The 22,386-nt window shown below is 48.6% G+C and overlaps 1 protein-coding gene across 1 annotated transcript; it reads left to right on the top strand.

The window, feature by feature from the left end:
• Positions 1–990: 990 nt before the first annotated feature.
• Positions 991–13,775, top strand: LOC144757098 (uncharacterized). The gene is made up of 3 exons (XM_078646358.1): positions 991–1,663; positions 9,164–9,274; positions 12,401–13,775. The coding sequence occupies exons 1-3, from the start codon at positions 991–993 to the stop codon at positions 13,396–13,398; spliced, it is 1,782 nt and encodes a 593-aa protein (XP_078502484.1). The 3' UTR covers positions 13,399–13,775.
• The last annotated feature ends 8,611 nt before the right edge of the window (positions 13,776–22,386 follow it).

Raw genomic sequence — 22,386 nt, 5'->3', positions numbered from 1 at the left:
GTGCTCACGTCTTTCGGGGCGTTGTCGGGCCTGAGGGTGAACTGGTCGAAGACTTGCTTGTTTCCGGTGCGTAACGGAGAACCCCGGCCTAATACAGCGAGGGAGATTCGGTGGGCGCCCAGCTGCTTTAAGTACTTGGGAGTCCATATTTACCACTCCTCCGCCGATGTCCTGGAGGGCAACATATCTCGCTGCATCCGGGCATTGAAGGGCAGCATGTCCTTCTGGGCTACCCTGCCTCTGTCGGTGGCGGGACAAATTGCGTTGCTCAAGATGGTAGCGCTCCCCCGACTCCTTTATTACTTCAGAACGTTACCAATGTGGATTCCGCCGGCTGAATTCAGGCACTTGAAATCACTTGTGATCACGTTCCTTTGGGGGTCGGGCCTCCGCAGGGTGGCGCTTCAGACCCTTATGAGGCCAAAGGCGGAGGGGGGGCTGGCGGTCCCAGACTTTGAGACGTATTACTTAGCTGCCCAGCTACAGGTTTACACTCAGGAGGTGGCGAGGGAGTTCCGGGGACCGGAGGAGAGGAGAGGCCTGGGTGTCCCCCGGCACGTCCTCTCCTACATTGCATTGCGGCAGAGGCTGATGGTGAGGGACCTCACGCAGGAGGAACGCACAGCTAGACTGTGTTGGAATCGTGTTCAGCGCAGGCTGAGAATAGTCCACCCATACGCCCCCGAGATCCCACTGGGAATGCTTACCGCGCTCCCCCACGGAGGCGATTGGTCCCAGTTACGCACCTGGGAGTAGGCGGGTATTCAGGTCGTGGGGGATCTGTACGAGGATGGAATGCTCCTGCCCTTCCAGACGCTATTGGATCGTTTTGACATCTCCAGAGGGGACTTCCTGCTACATGCGGCGGTCACAAGAGCGCTGCAGACGCATTGGCGGTCCGGGTTGGAGGAGCCACCGTTGTCCTTGACATGCCAATATGTGATGATGGCAGCCGGGACGGTCAAAGCCGTAACGTGCTTATACTCTAGGATGACCCAGGAACAGATGACTCCATTGGAGGCGCTGAAGGATAAATGGGAGACGGACATAGGGAAACCCATCCCAGAGACCACATGGGCCCAGCTGCTACGTCGGGCTTGGAAGAGCTCACGGAACGCTAGGTTCCAACTGGTTCACTTTTATATTTTGCACCGCGCATATCTCACCCCGGAGAAAATTCAGAAATACTTTGCCTCTGACACTGCGGCTTGCCCTAGATGTCGGACGATCGGAGCGGACCTGGCCCACATGTTGTGGTCTTGTTCCGCCTTGGCCTCTTACTGGTCGATGGTTGGGGACACCCTTAAAGAGATAACGGGGCGTACCCTCCAGTTTGACATTGCGGTGGCGCTTCTGCACTGGTTCCCGCATACCCCTAAGACGCGGGTAACCAGCAAGTTTATAGACATGGGACTTATCCTGGCGAAACGGGAAATAACGCGGCGCTGGAAGGCACGAGTTGGTCCAACGGGCGCTAAGTGGCGCACTGAGTTCCTTAAATGGGCGGAGGGAGAGAGCACCCTGCGTTATCAGCTGGCGAGGCGACAACAAAATGAAAAAGCGCTGGACGCTGCGCAGGCATGGGAGACACTGGTGCAAGCCCTGCGGGATCACAATTCCCCTAGCGACATGACAGTGACGCTGCAGAACTTCCTACGTCCCTGTGATGCGATAGCCTATTCATATACTCCTTCACACTCCAGGTAGTTTCCTCCTACACGTAAAGTGGAACTGCTGCTGCACCAATGGCGGGGGAAGGAGGGGGGGTTTGTTGCATGGTCGGCACATATTGCTCATATCATGAACACTTGATCCTATATTCGTGTTGTCCTGCCCTTGGCTTGTTGGGTGGGCCATGCTACATTAGGGAGGCTGTTTTGATTTCATGGGTTGTTACACCTTAGGTTTTGTTTTTCTTACTTATGGAAAAGTAAAAGCGCAACTGTCCACAGGGGGATAACTATCCGCATCGGGCCTTTGTCGGGCCTACATGTATACGTTGTGTCTAAAATTGCCGCCCGACCCCCGGGTTGTGGGCTAAATGGCCGTGTATCAGTTCCGCAATAAAAATTATGTTCAAAAAAAAAAAATGAGTAGTGTTGTGAGGAAAACATCAAGAGCCTCAGAGGGGTGTCGGGGTCCGGAGTAGTGCTGTGGGAAGGGTCATGGGGAGGCACCGGGACCCCACCGCAAGCAAATTAAGCAAAAGGAAGTTTCATTGCACAAGTAAACAGAACACTTAGGGAGCAAAGACACAGCCCAACAAAAAAAGAGTTCTGTCTGAGTATAAATAACCTGAACAGTAAGAACATGTGTAAGAGCGCCAGTCCCATGGGAGGCTACAAAATTCTAAAAGCAGGGACTATTAACTGTATTCACCAATGAAAAGACGGCATTTCTAAAGGACAGCAGTAGGACCCAGTGAAAACGAGGGGCGTTTTTTCAATCCTTTACCCAAGATACTGCATGTCTCGTAGAGACAGCGGACGCGCTGCCTAGGCGAGACCTAAAAACAGGAAGACGTATCCTCTGCTGTAATTCTAAACATATTACAAGTCACTGAGGACTTCCCTTGTGAAACAGATGAGTGAGGCTGAAGGGCAAGTGGTGCAAGATGACAGAACTCAGAGGTGACGAGTTATGAGACATGGATAGGACATGTCTTTATTTTCACGAAACAGATTAGTCAAGTCAAGTCATAGAATTTATATAGCGCACTACATACCCAGAGGGTCTCAAGGCGCTTAGGGAGGGGAGGAGGATTACTTGTCAAATATCCACGTTTTAAGTTGCTTTCTGAATCCTAGGTGGTTCTGGGTAAGGCGAAGGTAAGTGGGAAGTGAGTTCCATGTTTTAGCTGCCAGGTATGAGAAGGATCTACCTCCCATGGTGGTCTTGTTGATGCGAGGTACAGTGGCGAGGGCTTGGCTGGAAGATCGTAGTTGGGGGGGGGGGGGTGTAGAAGGACAGTCGTGAGTTGAGGCATTCTGGTCCGATTTCGTAAAGTGCTTTGTGTGCGTGGGTTAAAAGTCGGAAAGTGATCCTCTTATTGACGGGTAGCCAGTGGAGGTTTTTCAGGTGACCAGAGATGTGTTCGTTGCGCGGGATGTCAAATATGATCCTGGCTGAGGCGTTTTGGATTCGTTGGAGTTTTTTCTGGAGTTTAGCGGTAGTACCTGCGTAGAGGGTGTTTCCGTAGTCCAGTCGGCTCGTGACCAGAGCATGGGTGACTGTTTTTCTGGTTTCGGTGGGGATCCAGCGAAATGTTTTTTTGAGCATGCGAAGAATGTTGAAGCAGGATGAGGATACGGCGTTGACTTGTCTGTTCATTGAAAGTGAAGAATCCAGGATAACGCCTAGGTTCCGTGCGTGGTCTGTCGGGATGGGTGCTTTTCCCAGGGCTTCCGGCCACCAAGAGTCGTCCCATGCAGAAGGGGATGTACCTAAGATGAGGACTTCTGTTTTATCTGAGTTCAGTTTCAGACGGCTATGTTTCATCCATTCGGCAACTTCTTTCATTCCTTCGTGTAGGCTAGTTTTGGCAGTGCTGGGGTCATTGGTGAGTGAAAGTGATTACATTAATACAAGTTTGAAATTTCTTGCAGACACATTTAATCAGTTTAATGTCAGTTGGTTTTGGCTCCCCTGCTTTGAGCTCTACCGCTGAAATATATACAGATTATCAGGTAGAAAGCGGTGTGACGAGCTGTCTTCCATTTAATTATTAAACACATTTGAAGTGTTTTGCTTTCCTCGCTGTCGTCTGCTGTTACTGCCGGGTGGGGGCGTGATTCAGATGAGACGCGTGTTTGTCCACAGTCCTCAGCCCTCCATGTTTTACATGAGGTTAAATGCTTCACCAACTATGATTCAAACTCCTGCTCAAAACCACCCCAGAAAGAGTATCTTTTTCACCCCAGCGACTGATGTGTTTGTGTTTTGGGGACTTTTCACAATCTGGGTAGCTCTGTCTTACTAGAGAGAGTGAGGGATGTGGCGGCCGCTGGTTTAAAGACGAGTGGTTGAATCCACATCAGAAAAACCTATTCAACTGCAATCTATCTCCACAGCTGACACCCCTAGAACAAATCCTGTAAACGCAAGATACAGACCAAGGTCAGGATGAAATTAACAATAGCGCCATTCTGATTGAGCGCTGAATGCATCACAACATCGGGCAGACACTTATTGACGGTAACTCAGGCCACGCTTAGGAGTGAGAGATGAGTGTGTCAATCCATCATTCAGCAGAAAGAGAAGGTTGTACTTTTAAGAGTCTGCTTCATAGCCAAGATGCCCATGAAGACCTGGGGACGCTTTTTTAAATGTGATGTATTTTCCTTGTTAGCGCCCGGTGCTGCATTTAAAAGGTGTGCCAGGTGCAAACCGGGAAAGTGTGCCCTATTATGTTGAATGCGCTGCCTCTCGGGGCAGCTGCAAACTCGTGCTGCCCTGGGGGCTGCACATTCAAGTGAAATACAGCTCAGCTTTGAAGCAGCCGCCCTGTGTTTCACTGTACAGGTGGCAACCTGCCTGCACTTTTAAGAGGGGAAAGAGACCACCTTGCAGGGGGGTGCAGTGAGTGACTGCATCTGCCTGCAAGGGGATGTCTGGGGTTCCATCAACCCCCCTTTCCACCCTCCAGAGGGCTGCTATCTGGGGGTCCACTGACAGTACACCACCTTTCTAGGTGGCGTACTGTCATCAATCAATCAATCAATCAATCATAACACTTGTATAGCGCGCTACTCACCCGTGAGGGTCTCAAGGCGCTTGGGGGAAGGGGTCCGCTATTGCTCGAACAGCCAGGTCTTGAGTTGTCTCCTGAAGGCGAGATGGTCCTGGGTCAGTCGAAGGTGGATGGGGAGGGAGTTCCATGTCTTGGCTGCCAGGTAGGAGAAGGATCTACCTCCGGCGGTGGCTCTTCGGATGCGTGGTACGGCCGCGAGGGCGAGGCTAGTAGATCGTAGCTGGCGGGTGGGCGTGTAGAAGGTCAGTCGGTCGTTGAGGTACTTGGGGCCCATGTCATGGAGAGACTTGTGTGCGTGGGTGAGGAGCCTGAACATGATCCTCTTGTTGACGGGGAGCCAGTGCAGGTCCCTCAGGTGGCCGGAGATGTGGCTGCGTCGGGGGATGTCCAGGATGAGTCGGGCGGAGGCGTTCTGGATGCGTTGGAGTCTCCTCTGTAGCTTGGCTGTGGTTCCGGCGTAGAGGGTGTTTCCGTAGTCCAGTCGGCTGGTGACGAGTGCCTGGGAGACCGTCTTCCTGGTTTCGATCGGGATCCATCGGAAGATCTTGCGGAGCATGCGTAGGGTGTTGAAGCACGATGAGGAGACGGCGTTGACTTGTCTGGTCATCGAGAGGGAAGAGTCCAGGATGAAGCCCAGGTTGCGTGCGTGGTCTGTTGGCTTGGGAGCGGTGCCCAGGGCGGGAGGCCACCAGGAGTCGTCCCAGGCGGAGGGCGATGGTCCCAGGATGAGGACTTCCGTCTTGTCTGAGTTCAGTTTCAGGCGGCTGTTCTTCATCCACTCGGCGACGTCTTTCATCCCTTCGTGTAGGCTGGTTCTGGCGGTGCCGGGGTCCCTGGTGAGGGAGAGGATCAGCTGGGTGTCGTCGGCGTAGGAGATGATGTTTAGGTTGTGTTGGCGTGCAATGGCTGCAAAAGGTCTCATGTAGACGTTGAAGAGGGTGGGGCTGAGTGATGATCCTTGTGGTACGCCGCAGATGACTTCGGTGGCCTCGGATCGAAACGGGGGGAGGCGAACTCTCTGTGTTCTTCCGGTGAGGAACGAGATGATCCACTCCAGTGCCTTCTCTTGGATGCCGATGTTGCTGAGGCGTTGAACTAGGGTGCGGTGGCAGACAGTGTCGAACGCTGCGGAGAGGTCCAGGAGGATGAGTGCCGCTGTTTCCCCGTTGTCGAGCAGGGCTCGGATGTCGTCGGTGGCTGCGATCAGGGCGGTCTCGGTGCTGTGGTTGGCTCTGAAACCAGACTGCGAGGGGTCGAGGGATCCGTTCGTCTCGAGGAAGGCGGCCAGCTGTCTGTTGACGATCTTCTCGATGACTTTCGCAGGAAAAGGGAGGAGCGAGATGGGGCGGAAGTTCTTGAGGTCGGTGGGGTCCGCTGTTGGTTTCTTCAGTAGGGCGCTGAGCTCGGCGTGCTTCCAGCTCTCCGGGAAGGGGGCGGTGTTGATGTTCCGGAGTTGGGGTGCGATGGTGGAGTCGGCCTTGTTGAAGACGTGGTGTGGGCAGGGGTCGGTCGGAGATCCGGAGTGGATGGTGTTCATCGTGCGGGCTGTGTCTTCGGTGGTCACCGTGGTCCAGGTGCGGAGGGTGGCGGTGAGGTGCGTTGGTTCGGCAGTTGGGTGCGTGGATGGTGCGCCGAAGCTGTTGTGGATGTCGGCGATCTTGCGGTGGAGGAACGAGGCGAGAGAGTCGCAGAGATCTTGTGAAGGAGTGATGTCGTTGTTGCCGGTGCTGGGGTTGGAGAACTCCTTGACGATGTTGAAGAGTTCCTTGTTGTCATGGGTGTTGTTGTCCAGCCGTTCCTTCAGTGATTTCTTCTTGGTGGTGCGGATAAGTTGGTGGTGCTTGCGGGTGGCTTGTTTGAGGGCGGTCATGTTGTCTGTGATCTGGTCGAGGAGCCAGGTTTTCTCGAGGGTGCGGCAGTTCTTCTTGGAGTCCTTGAGTTCGTCGGTGAACCAGGAGGCCTTCTTGCTTCTGGGTCTGCTGGGAGGTTTCTTCAGTGGTGCGAGGTCGTCGGCGCAGGCGGTCAGCCACTGTGTGAAGTTGCAGGCTGCTTCGTTGGGGTCCGTTGTGCTGGCGGGTGGGCTCTGGCTGAGGGAGGTGGTGAGCTGGTCGGCGGTGATCTTGCTCCAGCTCCTGTGAGGAACCTGTTGCGGGTGGTGGTGGGTCGTGGTTCTTCTGAAGCTGAAGTGGACGCAGCTGTGGTCGGTCCAGTGGAGTCCGGTGGCATGGCTGAAGGTGATGTGCTTGCTGGAAGAGAAGACGGGATCAAGCGTGTGGCCGGCGTAGTGGGTCGGGGTGTTCACCGGTTGCTTGAGTCCGAGGTTGGCGAGGTTTTCCAGCAGGGTGGCGGTGTTGCGGTCCTTGTTGTTCTCCAGGTGGAAGTTGAGGTCCCATAGGAGGATGTAGTCGGCGGAGGGGAGGGCGTGCGGGCTGATGAAGTCCGTGATGTCTTCGCTGAATTGTGTGCGTGGTCCCGGGGGTCTGTAGACGAGGGTGCCTCTGAGGGTCGTCTTTGGGTCGGTGTGTATCTGGAAGTGGAGATACTCGGCGGCGGCGAAGGTGTCGTTGGAGTCGGTCGTGATGCGAATGGTGTTCTTGTGTACGATGGCGATGCCTCCTCCAGTCTGGTTGACGCGGTCTCTCCGGATGATCTTGTACCCGTCCGGGATGGCGATGGCGATGTCGGGCGCTGAGGAGGCGTTCATCCAGGTTTCTGTGAGGAAGGCGACGTCTGGTGATGTTGTGTCGAGGAGGTTCCAGAGTTCCACGGCGTGTCTGTGGACGGAGCGGGTGTTGAGCAGGATGCACTTGAGGAGGTTGCTGCTGGTGTTTGGCTTGGTGGGTGCTGTGCAGGTCCGGAGGCAGGTGAACTTGCAGGTTTTGCAGGTGAAGGATCCGTGGATGCGTTTGGGGGTGGCCCGGCAGCAGGCGGGGTTCCGGCCGGCATTGAGTGCGTTGAGGTCGGCTGCGGCGTAGGTCCGTCGGGTCTGTTGGGTCGTCTTGCTTCGGCGGGGGCCAGGGGTCCTGGCGCTGGGCGCGGGCCAGGCGCGGACGGGCGCAGACGGGCTTGCCTTTGGCGCACCTTTGGCGCACAATCGGCGCGCCCTCTGCGCGTCAACCCTGCGCGTTCGTGGGAGTGATATAAGAAGGAGCTGGGAGGGAGGAGCAGCTGGGTGGCGGGAGCAGGGTGGCGAATGGGCAGAAGGGGGGCGGGGCCGCAGGGAGGCAGCGGCGGGAAAGGAGGGCAGGAGGGCGGCTCAGCGGCGGCTGGGTCGCCCTGTGGGACAAAGGCAAGATGAAAAAACGAGTGAAGAAAAAAACTAAGGCAGCAGGAATGAAGGCAGCAGAGGGCACTAAGGGCACCAGATGGCAGATGAAAAAGAGAAGAAAGAGGCAAAACGCAAGAAAAAAACGAGTAAAAAAACGAGTAAAAAACGGGTAAAAAAGAACTAGGCAGCAAAGAACGAAGGCAGCAGAGGTCACCAAGGGCACCTGAGGGCTGATGGAGGCAGTAGCAGGGGTGTGTGGGGGCGACCTCGCCTAGTTACAGGCTCAGCGGTCGCTCCCTGCACCTCTGCGCTGTCTCCTTAAGAAGGAGCTGGGAGGGAGGAGCAGCTGGGTGGCGGGAGCGGGGTGGCGAATGGGCAGGAGGGGGGCGGGGCCGCAGGGAGGCAGCAGCGGGAAAGGAGGGCAGAGGGCGGCTCAGCGGCGGCTGGGTCGCCCTGTGGGACAAACGCAAGATGAAAAAACGAGTGAAGAAAAAAACTAAGGCAGCAGGAATGAAGGCAGCAGAGGGCACTAAGGGCACCAGATGGCAGATGAAAAAGAGAAGAAAGAGGCAAAACGCAAGAAAAAAACGAGTAAAAAAACGAGTAAAAAACGGGTAAAAAAGAACTAGGCAGCAAAGAACGAAGGCAGCAGAGGTCACCAAGGGCCTCTGCTGACTCCTTCTTTGCCTCCGCGCCCATGTCTATAATAATACGCGGGCTCCGAGCCAAAGAGATTCCCTCATTTGCAAGAAGCCACGCCCCCATGCAAATGAGGGAACGTCCTCTGGTGATTTCACTGGCACTATATGTGCATCAGCGCTATCTGTATTATAGAAAGGGTCGCACAAACTTCTGCGGCCATTCCTGTGATGCCAAAGTGCCACAGGAGCGTGCAAAGCCGGCACGCATGCCCGTTGTGCCCCAGGGTACGCTTCATAGTAAGGCGGCTGCACAGACACACTTATAGGGGTTGTGTAAAGAGTTCCTTTTCCCTTCATTCTTTGCTCATAAAGTTAAAGAGCTGTATGTTCCAGTTATGCAGAGTATTGGGACTTTATGCAGTCAGTCATCCGATTTCACCCTCTTGCAGACAGTACGTTGAAATGTAAATGTTGTAATTCTTTTTTGGTTTGAATTAATTTTAGGCTACGGGACGGTGACCAATATAATTTCGGTCGTCATTAAGGAGGAGGAGGAGAGCCATCCCACTCCCTATCCGAGGCCAGAGGAAACACAAAACGTCAGTTGTGCTCCAGGTAAGAAATGGTGCTTTCCTACATAGAATCACGCAAAGGTTGACAGCTCCAGCTGGGATCACAGTGACACATGCCTCCAGTAAGCGCCTGCCTCTCCGCACTTCTGGCATTAGAGGAAGACGTCCCTCCACCGAACACCTGGCCATCTACACTTCTGGGGACGTATTATGGAAAGTGCCCCGGGGGCACTATAAACAGGGTTGCCCACTTTACGTGCCCCGGGGGCACTTTGATATTACTGAAGGGGCCACAGACACTTGTACTGCCCTTTTTGTAATACAGATAGTGCTCCAATATAGCGCCAATGCTATCACCAGAGTGCATTCCCTCATATACATGGGGGCATGGCCCCATGCAAATGAGGGAATCCCTTTGCATTCTCCCTTTGGGGACGCCGGGGCACAGGCAAAGAAGCTGTCAGGAGGTGCCCTGACAGTGCGCCTCCTGATAGCAGGCCTCTGGAGGGGGGAATGGGCGCCATGGACCCCTAGGGGTCCCCTTGTTGGCTGGTGCAGTCACTCACTGCACCCACCTGCAAGGGCAGACTTGGGTCTGTCACATGCCCAACATGGGTCTGACTCAGAACTGACATGGGCCTGTCTCATATGTGTCACACATGGGGTTGTCATATAACTGGACATGGGTCTGCCTCATATCTGACATTCTGTTGCAAATCTGACATGGGTCTCTCATATGACTGTCATGAATCTGTCACATTACTGACATGGGTCCGTCTCACTTGGGAGTGTCATATAACGGTCCCTCATGTGATTGTCACATGATGCCTTAACATTCGTCTGTTACATGTCTGCCATGGTCGTTATCATTTTACCGTCCAACATGAGTGTGTCATACCACTGCCCAATGTTGCACATCTGTCACCTCCTGCACGGACTCCTCCCCCCTTCACAGCAAACACAGCAGCACAGCAAGATCCAAACCCCAGGACACTGGTACACGAACACTCAGACGGATGAATCATCACTGAAAACAACTGGAGAGCAAACGGAGAACGAGCCAGGACAATGCAGACAGGAGCACCTTTCAAATCCACCTTGAGACAAGTCTGCTAAATAAACTAGACCACCAAACGTGCCGCTCCGGTGGATCGCATCAATGCCAGCACCAACAGAAGCAAAGAAATGTTCACGGTTGTGAAGGATTTGACCTCACAGGCGACTGCTTTCAACTCAAACACCCCCTCGCAGGACCTCTGCAACACTCGTTCAGTTCTTCAGCAACAAAATCACCACTATCTACAGCAACTTCAACCCTCAAATGGACCGGACAGACCTCTCCAAAGGCCTCCCGATCTTATCCAAATGACTTATGCTCGCCATCACCCCATAAGAACTGCTCCCACCGTGAAGTCAATCAACTCAGGAGCCCCATCAGATCATCTCCAGAGGACTGCAATCTATCAACGGCATACTCACACTCATTCCTCCTCTTCCGCAACCTTCCCAGATGCTTAGAAATAGGCACCGGTCCTCCCATTGCTGATGGAACCCCCCACTGCCCCGTCAATGCTTACCAACTGAAGACCAATCTCTCTGCTGCCGTTCCCACCCAAGATCTTCGAGAAAATCAACAAACTCCTCACTGAATACCTCAACGACCACAAACTTCTCAACACCGCACAGTCTGGTTTCAGACCCAACAACAGCACAGAAGCTGCCATCATCGCTGCCACAGATGACATCCACATGACTCTGGATGGAGGAGACATGGTGGCCTCATTCTCCTGGATCACTCTGCAGCATTTGGCACAGTCTCCTACCCCATCCTCATCCAAAGCCTGCACAACATTGAAATCTAAGGACACACACTCTGATGGATCTGCTCGTTCCTGATTGGATGGACCCAGGCAATTAACCTGACACCGCACACCTCGGATGCCGGCGACCTCATCTGCAAAGTTCTGCAAGGATCCTCCCTAAGCCTGACCCTCTTCAACGCAGACATGATCTCTCTAGCCAGCATCATCCACTCTCCCAACATCCTCTCCTTTGCCAACGACACACAACTCAAGCCCTCCCACACAGACCAGAATGACTGAAATCAACCAATCGATGAAGATCAGTTGTCTAAAGCGGATTACTGACAAGACTGAAATCATGATCTTCGAGAAGAGCACTTCACCATGGGGCTTTACGTGTTGGGAAATAGTTCTTGGACTCACACCCACCCCCACCATCCATACCCAGAACCTTTGGATTGTCATTGACAGCAAATTTGACATGACAGCTCAAGCCAATGCCATCACCACCTCATGCTTCCATACCCTGAAGATGATTTTTGAACAGCTCTCAATCAGCACCAGCAAAACCGCCATGCACACCCTGGTCACAAGCAAGCTGAACTACTAGGCCGGGATCAACAAAAAACTCACAGAGGCCTGCAGACCATTCAGAACTCTACGGCCAATCACTCTCAAGCTCCCATGCCAAACTCAAATCATTCCACACATGAAGGACCCCCTCTGGTTTCCCATACACAAACGAGCACAATTCAAACGCCTCACCCACACTTTCAAAGCACTACATAGCACTGGCCAAGCAGGCCTCAACAATTGCATCTGCTTTCACAAACCTTCCAGACACCTCTGCTCGTCCGCACTCCATGCTCAAATCCCACAGACACGAAAAACCATATCTGTCAGTCACACCTTCTCCTACATCACTTGTAAAGTGTGGAAGGACCTGTCACTACACATAAGAGCCTCCTCCTCACTTCTTGAATGCAACAATAAGATGAAGACCTGGGTTTTCGTGTAGTCCCACTAGGCCATTGGTTTGGCTCGAATCAAACCTGCTGAGGGCCAGGACAGTGCCCTCTACAAATCTACATAAAATAACATGACATAGCACATGACAGTCCAACATGTGTCCTTCATTTGACTTTTTTTTATTTATTTTTTATTTTTATTTTTTTGAGTCTGTTATCTGTCTGACATTACCTGAGTGTCCAACATTTGTGTATCAAAGGAATCCTTGGTACTGCCTCTCATTGTAACATGCAAAACATCCCTGTAGCAGTACTGCCAACCACTGACATGTAATACCACACATTGGTGCTTGTTTATGTAAACTATTTCCCTGTTTTTTTACATTTCTTTTTATTCAGCAGCCCTCCAGTCAGAAGAAAGAAGTGTGAACGAGGGAGAGACCAGTACATCCACGGAGTGTAAGACTTTTACTGACAATTTCATCCTAAATCAACAACACGATCTCCAGACAACAGAAAGACGCTTGACCAGCAGTGAGTGGGAGAAGGCACATAGGACTAAGATATTTTTTGCGGCACATCAGAGACCCGACAAAGGGCTGAGACCCTTTCCCTGCACAGACTGTGAAAAACGCTTTACTCTAAAGTCTGATCTCGTAATTCACAGAAGAATACACACAGGAGAGAGGCCATTTCAGTGCACTGACTGTGGGAAAAGCTTTACTCAAAAAGGAAATCTTCTAAATCATCAGAGAACACACACCGGAGTGAGACCATTTCACTGCACAGAATGTGGGAAAAGGTTTACTGAAAAGGGACATCTTCTAAGACACCAACGGATACACACTGGAGTGAGGCCCTTCAAGTGCACGGAGTGTGAAAAGAGTTTTAGGGTGAGAACAGCTCTTACACAACACGAAAGAATACACACAGGAGTGCGGCCTTTTAACTGCACTGAGTGTGCAAAATGTTTCACAGATAAATCTGCTCTATTACGGCATCTAAAAATCCACAAAGGGATTAGGCCCTTTCACTGCACAAACTGTGAGAAGTGTTTTATTGATAAGACCGCTCTTTTACAACACCAAAGAATTCACACAGGAGTGAGACCTTTTAACTGCACCGAGTGTGATAAGAGTTTTACTGTGAAACCATCCCTCGTACAACACCTACGAATACACAGAGGTGTAAGACCCTTCAAGTGCACTGTGTGTGAAAAGAGTTTCACTCTGAGCACAACTCTAATACAACACCAGAGAACACACACTGGAGAGAAGCCTTTTAATTGTACTGAGTGTGAGAAGAGTTTCACTGCAAAACAATCTCTTTCACGACATCTGAGACTCCATGTGGAGAAGAAAGATGGAGTTGGTGTAACGGAGAGTGCAGCGCCGTAAGGGCACATATCCTTTCACTGTGCTGGCAACATCCCGCTTTCTGCTGACATTCATTGATCTTATGTTCTGCACTGACGTACAGCATCGTTGTTGTCCCTTGATTCATTCAGACAGATCTTCTGACGTTTGACTTCTCCTTCAACAGAGTGAACTATCATTTTGCAAAGATTACATGTAATTTTGTACTACCCTAGGTGGTCTTTGAAATCACTGACTCATAACACTTATCTTTTTTATCTGTTGTGTCTTACTAGGGAATAATTTAAAACAGTCTTTCCCTGCCTCTTGCAGTGCAGGTAAAAAACATTTCTTTGTACAGAATTCTGTTAAAGAATCTATAAATGGGCCCTTTGGCAGTTCCTGATAATCTTGTAATGGAAACAATCACACCTTGATTTAAATTCATATAATTCGCTAAGAAATTAATCAGTTTATAAAGTACACTTCAACCATGTATGTCTAATGTATTTAAAATATAGAATGCACTGAAAATTCTCTCTTCTTTTTTATTTGTAATAGGACTTCCCTTGTATAATATATTTGTTGACATTACCAGTAAATATTGACACTTTTCCACTGGCCCAAATTCACAGTAAATGGATGTACATCAGATTTCACTTTTGCCTTGAATCTGTAGAATATGTCATGTAAGTATCACACATACATTACAAGTAACACACGTACATTACCAGTATCACAGGTACATTACAAGTATTACATGTACATTACAAGTACCACACATACATTACAAGTACCACATATACATTACAAGTACCACACGTACATTACAAGTACCACACGTACATTACAAGACTTTCACGTACATTACAAGTATCACACATACATTACAAGTATATGTTACAAGTATAACACATACATTACAAGTATCACACGTACATTACAAGACTTTCACGTACATTACAAGTATCACATATACATTACAAGTATTACACGTACATTATAAATATCACATGTACATCACAAGTATATATTACAAGTATCACACCTACATTACAAGTATCACACATACATTACAAGTATACGTTTCAAGTATAACACATACATTATAAGTATCGCACATACATTTCAAGTATAACATGTACATTACAAAACTTTCACGTACATTACAAGTATAACACATACATTACAAGTATAACACGTACATTACAAATATCACATGTACATCACAAGTATATATTACAAGTATTGCACGTACATTACAAATATCACATGTACATCACAAGTATACATTACAAGTATCACACGTACATTACAAGTATACATACATTACAAGTATCACACATACATTACAAGTATCACACATACATTACAAATATATATTACAAGTATCACACATACATTACAAGTATCACATGTACATTACAAGTGTATATTACAAGTATCACACGTACATTACAAGTATCACACGTACATTACAAGTATTACACATACAGTACAAGTATTACACGTACATTACAAGTATTACACGTACATTACACGTATTACACATATAGTACAAGTATACACCTACATATCATGTATACAAGTATTTCACCTACATTAGAAGTATATAAGTATTTCTGCTACGTTACAAGTATTACACGTATATTACACGTATAGAGGTACTACAAGTATATTTGAAGTATGTTATGTTATGTTATGTTATTATCATTTATATTTTGCGCACAGATGCTCCAGCTAAGGAGCGTCCTGGCGCAAGGAAAAGGTGAACACAACACAACGCAAAAGGAAACAGAGAAGTACAAACTCCGAGTGAAGAAATTAAAACAAGTGAGTTTTCACGGCCCTACGGAATGCAAATAGATCCTCTAGCAAGCGAATTTCCAAAGGGAGGGAGTTCCAGAGAGCCGCAGCTCTCACACGGAAAGAACGACCGCCCATCCGGCTAAGCCTGAAGCGCGAGATAACCGCAAGAGATTGCCAAAGAGATCTAAGAGAGCGAGTCGGGACATAGGCGGATAAAAGATTATTGAGGATCTCAGGTGCCGATCCTTTTAAGATTTTAAAAGCAAGGCTAAGGGCCTTAAAATGGATTCGACTTTTAATCGGTAACCAGTGTAGGGACCGCAGGGTATTGGAAGTGGGACAGGACCTCGGCAAACCCACCACTGCTCTCGCAGCAGCATTCTGTACTCGCTGCAAGTATACACATATTACACGTACATTACAAGTATTCAAGTATTTCACGTACATTACAAGTATCCAATAATTACACGTACATTACAAGTATAAAAGTATTCTGTGTGCAGAAATCTATCTAATTGAAGTAGGAGTCCCCGAGTGTTCTTTCCAACTAGCAACGTCCATGGTTACTGGTCTGCCCAAGGCACAAGCCACACTGTGCACGTAATCCACATTTTGCAGTCATCGGACATGGTTCCTATTAAAATTAAGTGGTTGGATGAATCCCCATCACTTCGGAAGAAGAGACTGATAATGGAGGTCATTCAAGGGAATTATTCAAACAGCTGATTTACTGAAGGGAGCTGAGTTCTTGTTATTCAGTTTGCACAGAACGTGTGGATTGCACGTCAGAATGTTGACATTGCAAAAAATGGACTCCTGTGTTGCAAGGAATTCTTCTGGCATTAGTGAGTGGACCTTAGTGAGAGTAAAATATCTGCTGTATTTGTAATGGTTTCACACATGCCTGTATACGGTGAGTGATAGCTAACCTGTTGCATTTCTAGAGGCAAATTGGCAGGATTGTTTATTTGTAGTTAATATTTTATCTGATCAGCTTCCTGTAGTACACAGGGATAATATACCAGGAGATTCTTACAGCAGAACCTATTTTGAAGGATGATTTATTTGGATGGCACTGTTAAAAACAGTAAAATTATGTTTTTTCTGACCTGTACCGGAGAGGCCTCACGGTGATATTATAAACACGTTCTTATGTCGATGCACACAAATAATATGAGAGGGAACCAAAACATATCTTTGTAAATGATATTACAGAAATTATTCCTTGTAATTCAGTCATAATCAGTGCCTGCAAGCAATGTTCCCTCTAATTTTTTCCCTCTGTGGGCGGCAGTGTAGGGTCTATGTGCGCTGCAAGGAAGACTATGTGCGCCAGGAACCAGACCGCGCGTGGGGGAGCGGCGCCAAATATCACTCTAAACCTTTGCTTAAAAAAGGGAAAAAACTGCATTTCCACACATACAGCGCCATGTTAAGGGTCTTAAGGCAGGTTTGCAAGTTGGATACACACACCATGACATGAATTGGTTACACAGGCAAGTACACTTCGTGTTTAGAAAAGCACAAGACTCCAACAGTGGTACCATCATAAGATTTTACTGCTGTAGGTATAATGTTACTTGTTGTATTATATATCTGGATGCAGAGACAGAAAGAAGCAGCAAAACACCAGCTGGGCGGCACACAAGCTAAGCAAAGATTTCAAACTTATGTGTTACCTAAAAGTAAAGCCAGCAAGTCCAAAAGCACGACCTGTAAAGCATGATGGTGCTCAGACCTGTCCAGGCATCCGCCTCTGTTCAGGGGGCACAGGAGCTAAATTATTGGCCATGCTGGAGAATTATTTCCAAGCAGCCCAGGGCGGCCGACTCCAGTCCACTGGGCATGGGAGAGTGCACTGCTGCATCATGCAGTCAGGAGACAGCAGTGAGAGGGCCAGTCATCACCAGTAGAGAGTCAAGGTGCCGAGGGGAAAAAAAAGAACTACAGAGCGAACACAGTAAGTATAACCACCAGCCACTGTCAGCCACTGTATTAACAGTCACAATCAAATTGAGTTAATTTTGGGAAAGAGCGTGATATTCTTTCTTTGGAAGTTCCCAACCACCTATTGAGGAACATCTTAAGCAAAGCCGTAAGCCATACACAGGGTATGGTAGCACGCCCAACTTATTATCGGCGATGTAAACTTTGGAACACGAGTTGGTGAATTACCTGGTGTGTATTCTAGCACCAAATGTTAACGTTTCGCCGAATACATCCGCCTTTGACAGAATTACTGAATAACGTAATCCACAGTAGGAACTGAGCTACACTTATGCAAGGGGCCCTGTAAGAAGCAAGAACTGCTGGGAGCCAGAGTGAGAAACTCCTGAGGAGAACTGCCCGTGAACAGCGAGACGACTAGGAAACAAATGTCGTAACGTAAAGTGAAGAGCTCTCTGGGAATCTGATCCCTCTCTCTGTTCCTGTCCATGGTTTCTCTTCCACTGGGACAATATGTGGGGTTTGAATACGCCAATATTAACTTGGCTATACTTTCTCCTTGGAAATTGTAGTTTTATGCCCCGAGGATGGATCTACCCACATCACTGCACACTTCTATAACATAGTCCTTTCACAAAGGCAACAGATGTTCCCATGTCTGAAAGATGGCAAATACATATGCCAAAGTTTTAGCTCTCTCCACTACCCCAGTTCAGACATGGCCATATGCAAATCAGTCTGACCCTGTGCCTTATGGGAACAGTCCAGCCCAACTGCCAAGCCATGTCTTCCTTGGACCTGAAACAAGCATCCTGGAACCGGTTTCGGGTTCAAAACCTTCATCAGCCAGGCTATCTTGAATCCAGTGGCAAAGTGAGCAAGGGACAGGCGCGCAACACCCATTGGCCTCAAAGGGCTTCAGCACCACCCCCCATCTTGTGTGTGGCAGCCCGGGAAGAGACACTTCCCAGGCCGCTCACAGCCGCACCCGAGCAGTTCACAGGTCTTTAATGACCGTGTGCATATTAATGGGGCTTTGTTGTTGTTTCACCGCTTCTAAGAGCCCCTGCAGCTCGACTCTGCCGATTGCCTAAAGATTCAGCCCCCTCCTGCCCCCCCCCCCCGAAATTTGTTCTTAGCCCCCCCCCCCCCGATTATTTCACTCTAGTTGCGCCTCTGGCAAGGGTCCATCAAAATCCCCATCCCCAACCGAGAGAGGAACGAGATAATCACACATCTCTGATGAAAAGCACTATCGCACAATCAATGGGGTGAAAAAATGCAACACCACAAGACCTCGGAGCTCATGTATTTCTTGTGTTAGGCAGAGAAGGCAACACTGTCATAGCCCTGGTCCTCACGAACATCTTTTACAGCGGCATTTGGTAGCATGAACGGTATGTGATAGGTCAACCACATGTACAGTGCATCACAGTGACTTTAGACTGGAGGACCTTAAACAGTAAGCGTGTGGCACTGTTTTATCAGTCATAAGGTACAGTGGCTGTCCGTTGTATGAGTCAGCTTGCACAGTGTGCGGCACAGCTATGTACATCTACATGCACAGTATCTGTTGTCATTATGTCAGACCACATACACGGTAAGAGCTTACAATATATAAGTCAGAAGCAGTATGCATTAAAGGTATGCCTGGATTTTTACCAAACACCACGCATCTCATTTGTGTCCGGATCTAGAATTATAGCATGAGCAAAATAAGTAACCAAATATTCACAGTGATAGATGAGCTGAATATGCTACATCCACGTATACGAAAAAATAATACGTTGTACTATATTATATGCTCCATTCTCAGCATCTGTTCTGCCATTACTTCTCCCAGACTCTCTTCTCTTCCTTTTCATGATCTCTTTCCTCTGCTCACTCCCACCTAAACGCTGCCTCTTCCCTTTCTCGGCCACTTCCATTCCAAACCTTCTTCCTCTCTCCACTCACCTAATCAGCCAGCCATTCATTTTCACTTGTTAATGCTGTGGGGATAGAGCATGTCCTCTTTCACTTTTTCTTGCTATCACCCTAACAACCCTCTGCACTTGTTCACGCTTTCACCCTAACAACCCTCGGCTTCGATACACCCGTTCCGGTTCTCTGTCCCCTGCTTGCTTTGTCTGCCTTTCACAAATGAAAGGCAGCAAGTCTACAAGCACGACGTGGTTGTAGACATGCTGCCTTTCATTTGTTAATAAAGCACAACTGGGGGGCTGATTGGGAGCCGTTGTTAAACTAATCATTTTAATCGCTGGGCTTGACGGGCGCGCGATTAACATGATTACTTACAAAAAGGGACATCATCTTACCGTTTTCGCGCCGCACGCATTTTAAAAGCGGCGGCGCGAAGGTCCTCAGTTGCCAGTGCGCGCGTTGTAATTTATAATGCGCGCTCCAGGTGATAGATGTGCGCGCCCGCTCATCCGCGCAGCTTGGAGGGAACAGTGCCTGCAAGTCTTTCATTGTGCAGCTGTTTTTCAGGGCAACAGTAATTTTTAAAACAACTGTTCTCCATTGCTGAAATGATCGCAATTGAACCTGTCATATAATGTGTCTGGCTAAACAGAAACATCCTAGAGATATACTCTTCGTTAACTGCGAATATATCGTCTGAAGGACAAACCAAGATGAATCGGTGAATGGCAGTAATTCTATGTGAGTGCAGAATGAATTGCATTACACTTTAACACTCTCAAGAACGCCTTCTTGCATTATAATAGTGACGATGTGTCCTTTCCTCCATGTTCTCTATGTGCATATGGACAGATGCTCACTTAATTTACCACAGAGAGCTGGCCACTGATTTGACTGTGACACATATGGGGCTTACAGGTCATGTGCACTCTTTTGAGTCAAACAAGTTGGCTACCGTGGTGGCTTAATAGACAAATGCTTCCCCTGTAGGGGCCTGTGTTTGACCTCATGGTCCTAGGTTCAAATCCCGGTGGGTCCACCCAGCCTTTAATCCTTCTGAGTTCGATAAAATGAGTACCATTGAGTTGGGTAACAATAAACCTGTATTATTCAGTGCCAAGAGGCCCTCCTGGGTGAACGTCCACTTTACAAATACACGTTATGTTATTGACATTGCGACCAGGAGCGTGACTGGGATGATTCACAAAATCTGCTTGTGGAGTAGCAGGCTAGTGATTTGATCGCAAGCTGAGCACAATGGTTTTGCTTCCCAGGTGACGTGACTCAAACTGCGGCTCCAGGAGATGTGCAGGGAAATAATCCTGTTTCAGCAATGAAGGCATTGACTGCCTCTTTACCAGCCGTACAGGTCGAACTGCAGACAAACGTCGGGAAATCCGAAGGTTAACCTAAGAATCAGAGCAATATAGACCACAGGGAGAACCTTGGCCCTTGCCCCTCCTTTAGCACCTTAGTCACACCTGGGCCCTACATTCACTCAAGGTTGTCTGAGCCATCGACTACAGCTCCTCGTCCCAATCAAGTCACTGCCACAACCTGGGCCCTACATTCACTCTGCCTCTTTTGAAACAGGTCACCCACCTCAAGTGTGTCTGAGCCCTCGACTACAGCTCCTCGTCCCAATCAAGCCACTGCCACAACCTGTGGCTTCAACTCTGCTCCCCCCGAGGGGATCGTCATTAATAGACATGAACACTGAACTGACCCACCCCGTGTGGGATCCACAAGCAATGCTTACAAACCACACAGGACAATTTACACTTTTATTCTGGAAAACACCAAAGAAGAAGAAAAGTTTTAGAACAACCTATGAAGTGCTGTATTGGCCAATTTTCATCTATGTACTTAAAAAAATTTTAGGTACTCACTAGGTATACAAACCGTTTTTAAAGGAAGGCTGAATAAAACAGGTACAATGTTGACTAATAGTCTCAAGACTGAGAAGCTGGTGAAACTCTGCTGCTCCTTGAAGGCATAGGATACCTCCAGTATCCCATCACGCCCTGTCGATAGCAGGTGGGCCACTTGTTTGTTTTCCGGCTCGTGCTGCAAGGATCCTGGAGCACTGAGCTTCACCTTTAGATGTTTTATTATTTGTAAACCTTTCAAATATTTGAAAAATGTGTTCACTCAATGTCTTTAAATACAGGCAGCACACTTTGTTCTGTTTCTTGCTGGAAAAAAAATGTTTTCTTCACAAAATGTTAATTTTTTTATCTCAGGGATAAATGAGGCTCAAACACACCCTCATGTAGTTAATATTGTTCATCTTCCTTCTTATCAATATTGGCCCCCTGTGAATTCAAAGACAAAGAGAAGATGCAACTCAAGGGACTTCCTGGATGATCCACAGAGACTCGAAGAGGCAGAATCATAAAGATCTGATGGACATGGACAGGGCGCTTCTCCTACCTCCACTCCTTCCTCTGTTGCCGCGGTTTGCCTGTGGGGGATATCCAATGAAAGGTCCCTGTTAGAAATGGGGTTTCTGGTCAGCTAGGCTATGTACCTAAGCCAGGAAGAACCCCCCACTCTATTCAGGGCAAGCTGGATACACAATGAAGATAACCTGTGCTCACCCTCTGGTGACTTGGTGCAGAGCAGGCTTATCATCAGAAGCAATGAGTAAAGTATGTGTGCAACACAAACACACACACACACACACACACACAGTAACACAATGAATACACCACTAAAAGACTTCACACAAGTTTAGAAATATAGATTGGTATATTCTGAACAAATAAGACCAAAACTATAAAAATTATATATGTTCTCTCCAAGTTATCGTGTTTGTAAGTATCACATTCAATGCTTAAAAACAATAACATTAGCGCTAAAACTAAACTGGCTTCCCTGGGATTCAATACTTTATGATTAGAGAAAGCAAATGAGCTTTCAAAGGGAGTATGCAGTTATGGTGCTACAAGAGCACTTGCGCGTTTAGTCTGTTCCTTACGGTACACAAGGAGAATCGACTTGGGATTGTCAGGAGCGGCTCATGTCAGGGAAAAGAGGGGGTTGGAGGAGGGGTGAGGGGGTATGACAACGGAGACAAATTATAAACTTTTTTATAGCAACTTACCTCCCGCCCTCCAGGATCATGCTCCTCTCCTCTCCACTGCAGGCGGGCACATCCTCCCAGACTGCCCTGCAGCCAATCCTGAAGCTGCTCTCAAGCATGACAGCAGCTTCAGGATTGGCCTGAGCACCGAGGATTTGCGCTCTCTTACAAACTTGGGGGCATATTATCAAGGAACGGTGTTAAAATTATCGCAGTTTTATCAGCAGGAAACTGCAGATAAAGCGGCGATAATGGGCTTGATAATA

Source organism: Lissotriton helveticus, chromosome 1_1 (assembly GCF_964261635.1).
Source record: "Lissotriton helveticus chromosome 1_1, aLisHel1.1, whole genome shotgun sequence".
NCBI classification, from domain to species: domain Eukaryota; kingdom Metazoa; phylum Chordata; class Amphibia; order Caudata; family Salamandridae; genus Lissotriton; species Lissotriton helveticus.
The sequence above is the reverse complement of the archived record's forward strand: the minus strand, read 5'-3'. Positions and strand labels throughout refer to the sequence as shown.

What these genes read in the sequence shown, in the direction of transcription:
- LOC144757098 (XM_078646358.1), top strand. Translation starts at nt 991, where the DNA reads ATGACCCAGGAACAGATGACTCCATTGGAGGCGCTGAAGGATAAATGG. An exon ending in GCAGAACTTCCTACGTCCCT is followed by an intron (nt 1,664 to 9,163) that starts GTGATGCGATAG and finishes AATTAATTTTAG; the next exon opens with GCTACGGGACGGTGACCAAT. An exon ending in AAACGTCAGTTGTGCTCCAG is followed by an intron (nt 9,275 to 12,400) that starts GTAAGAAATGGT and finishes CTTTTTATTCAG; the next exon opens with CAGCCCTCCAGTCAGAAGAA.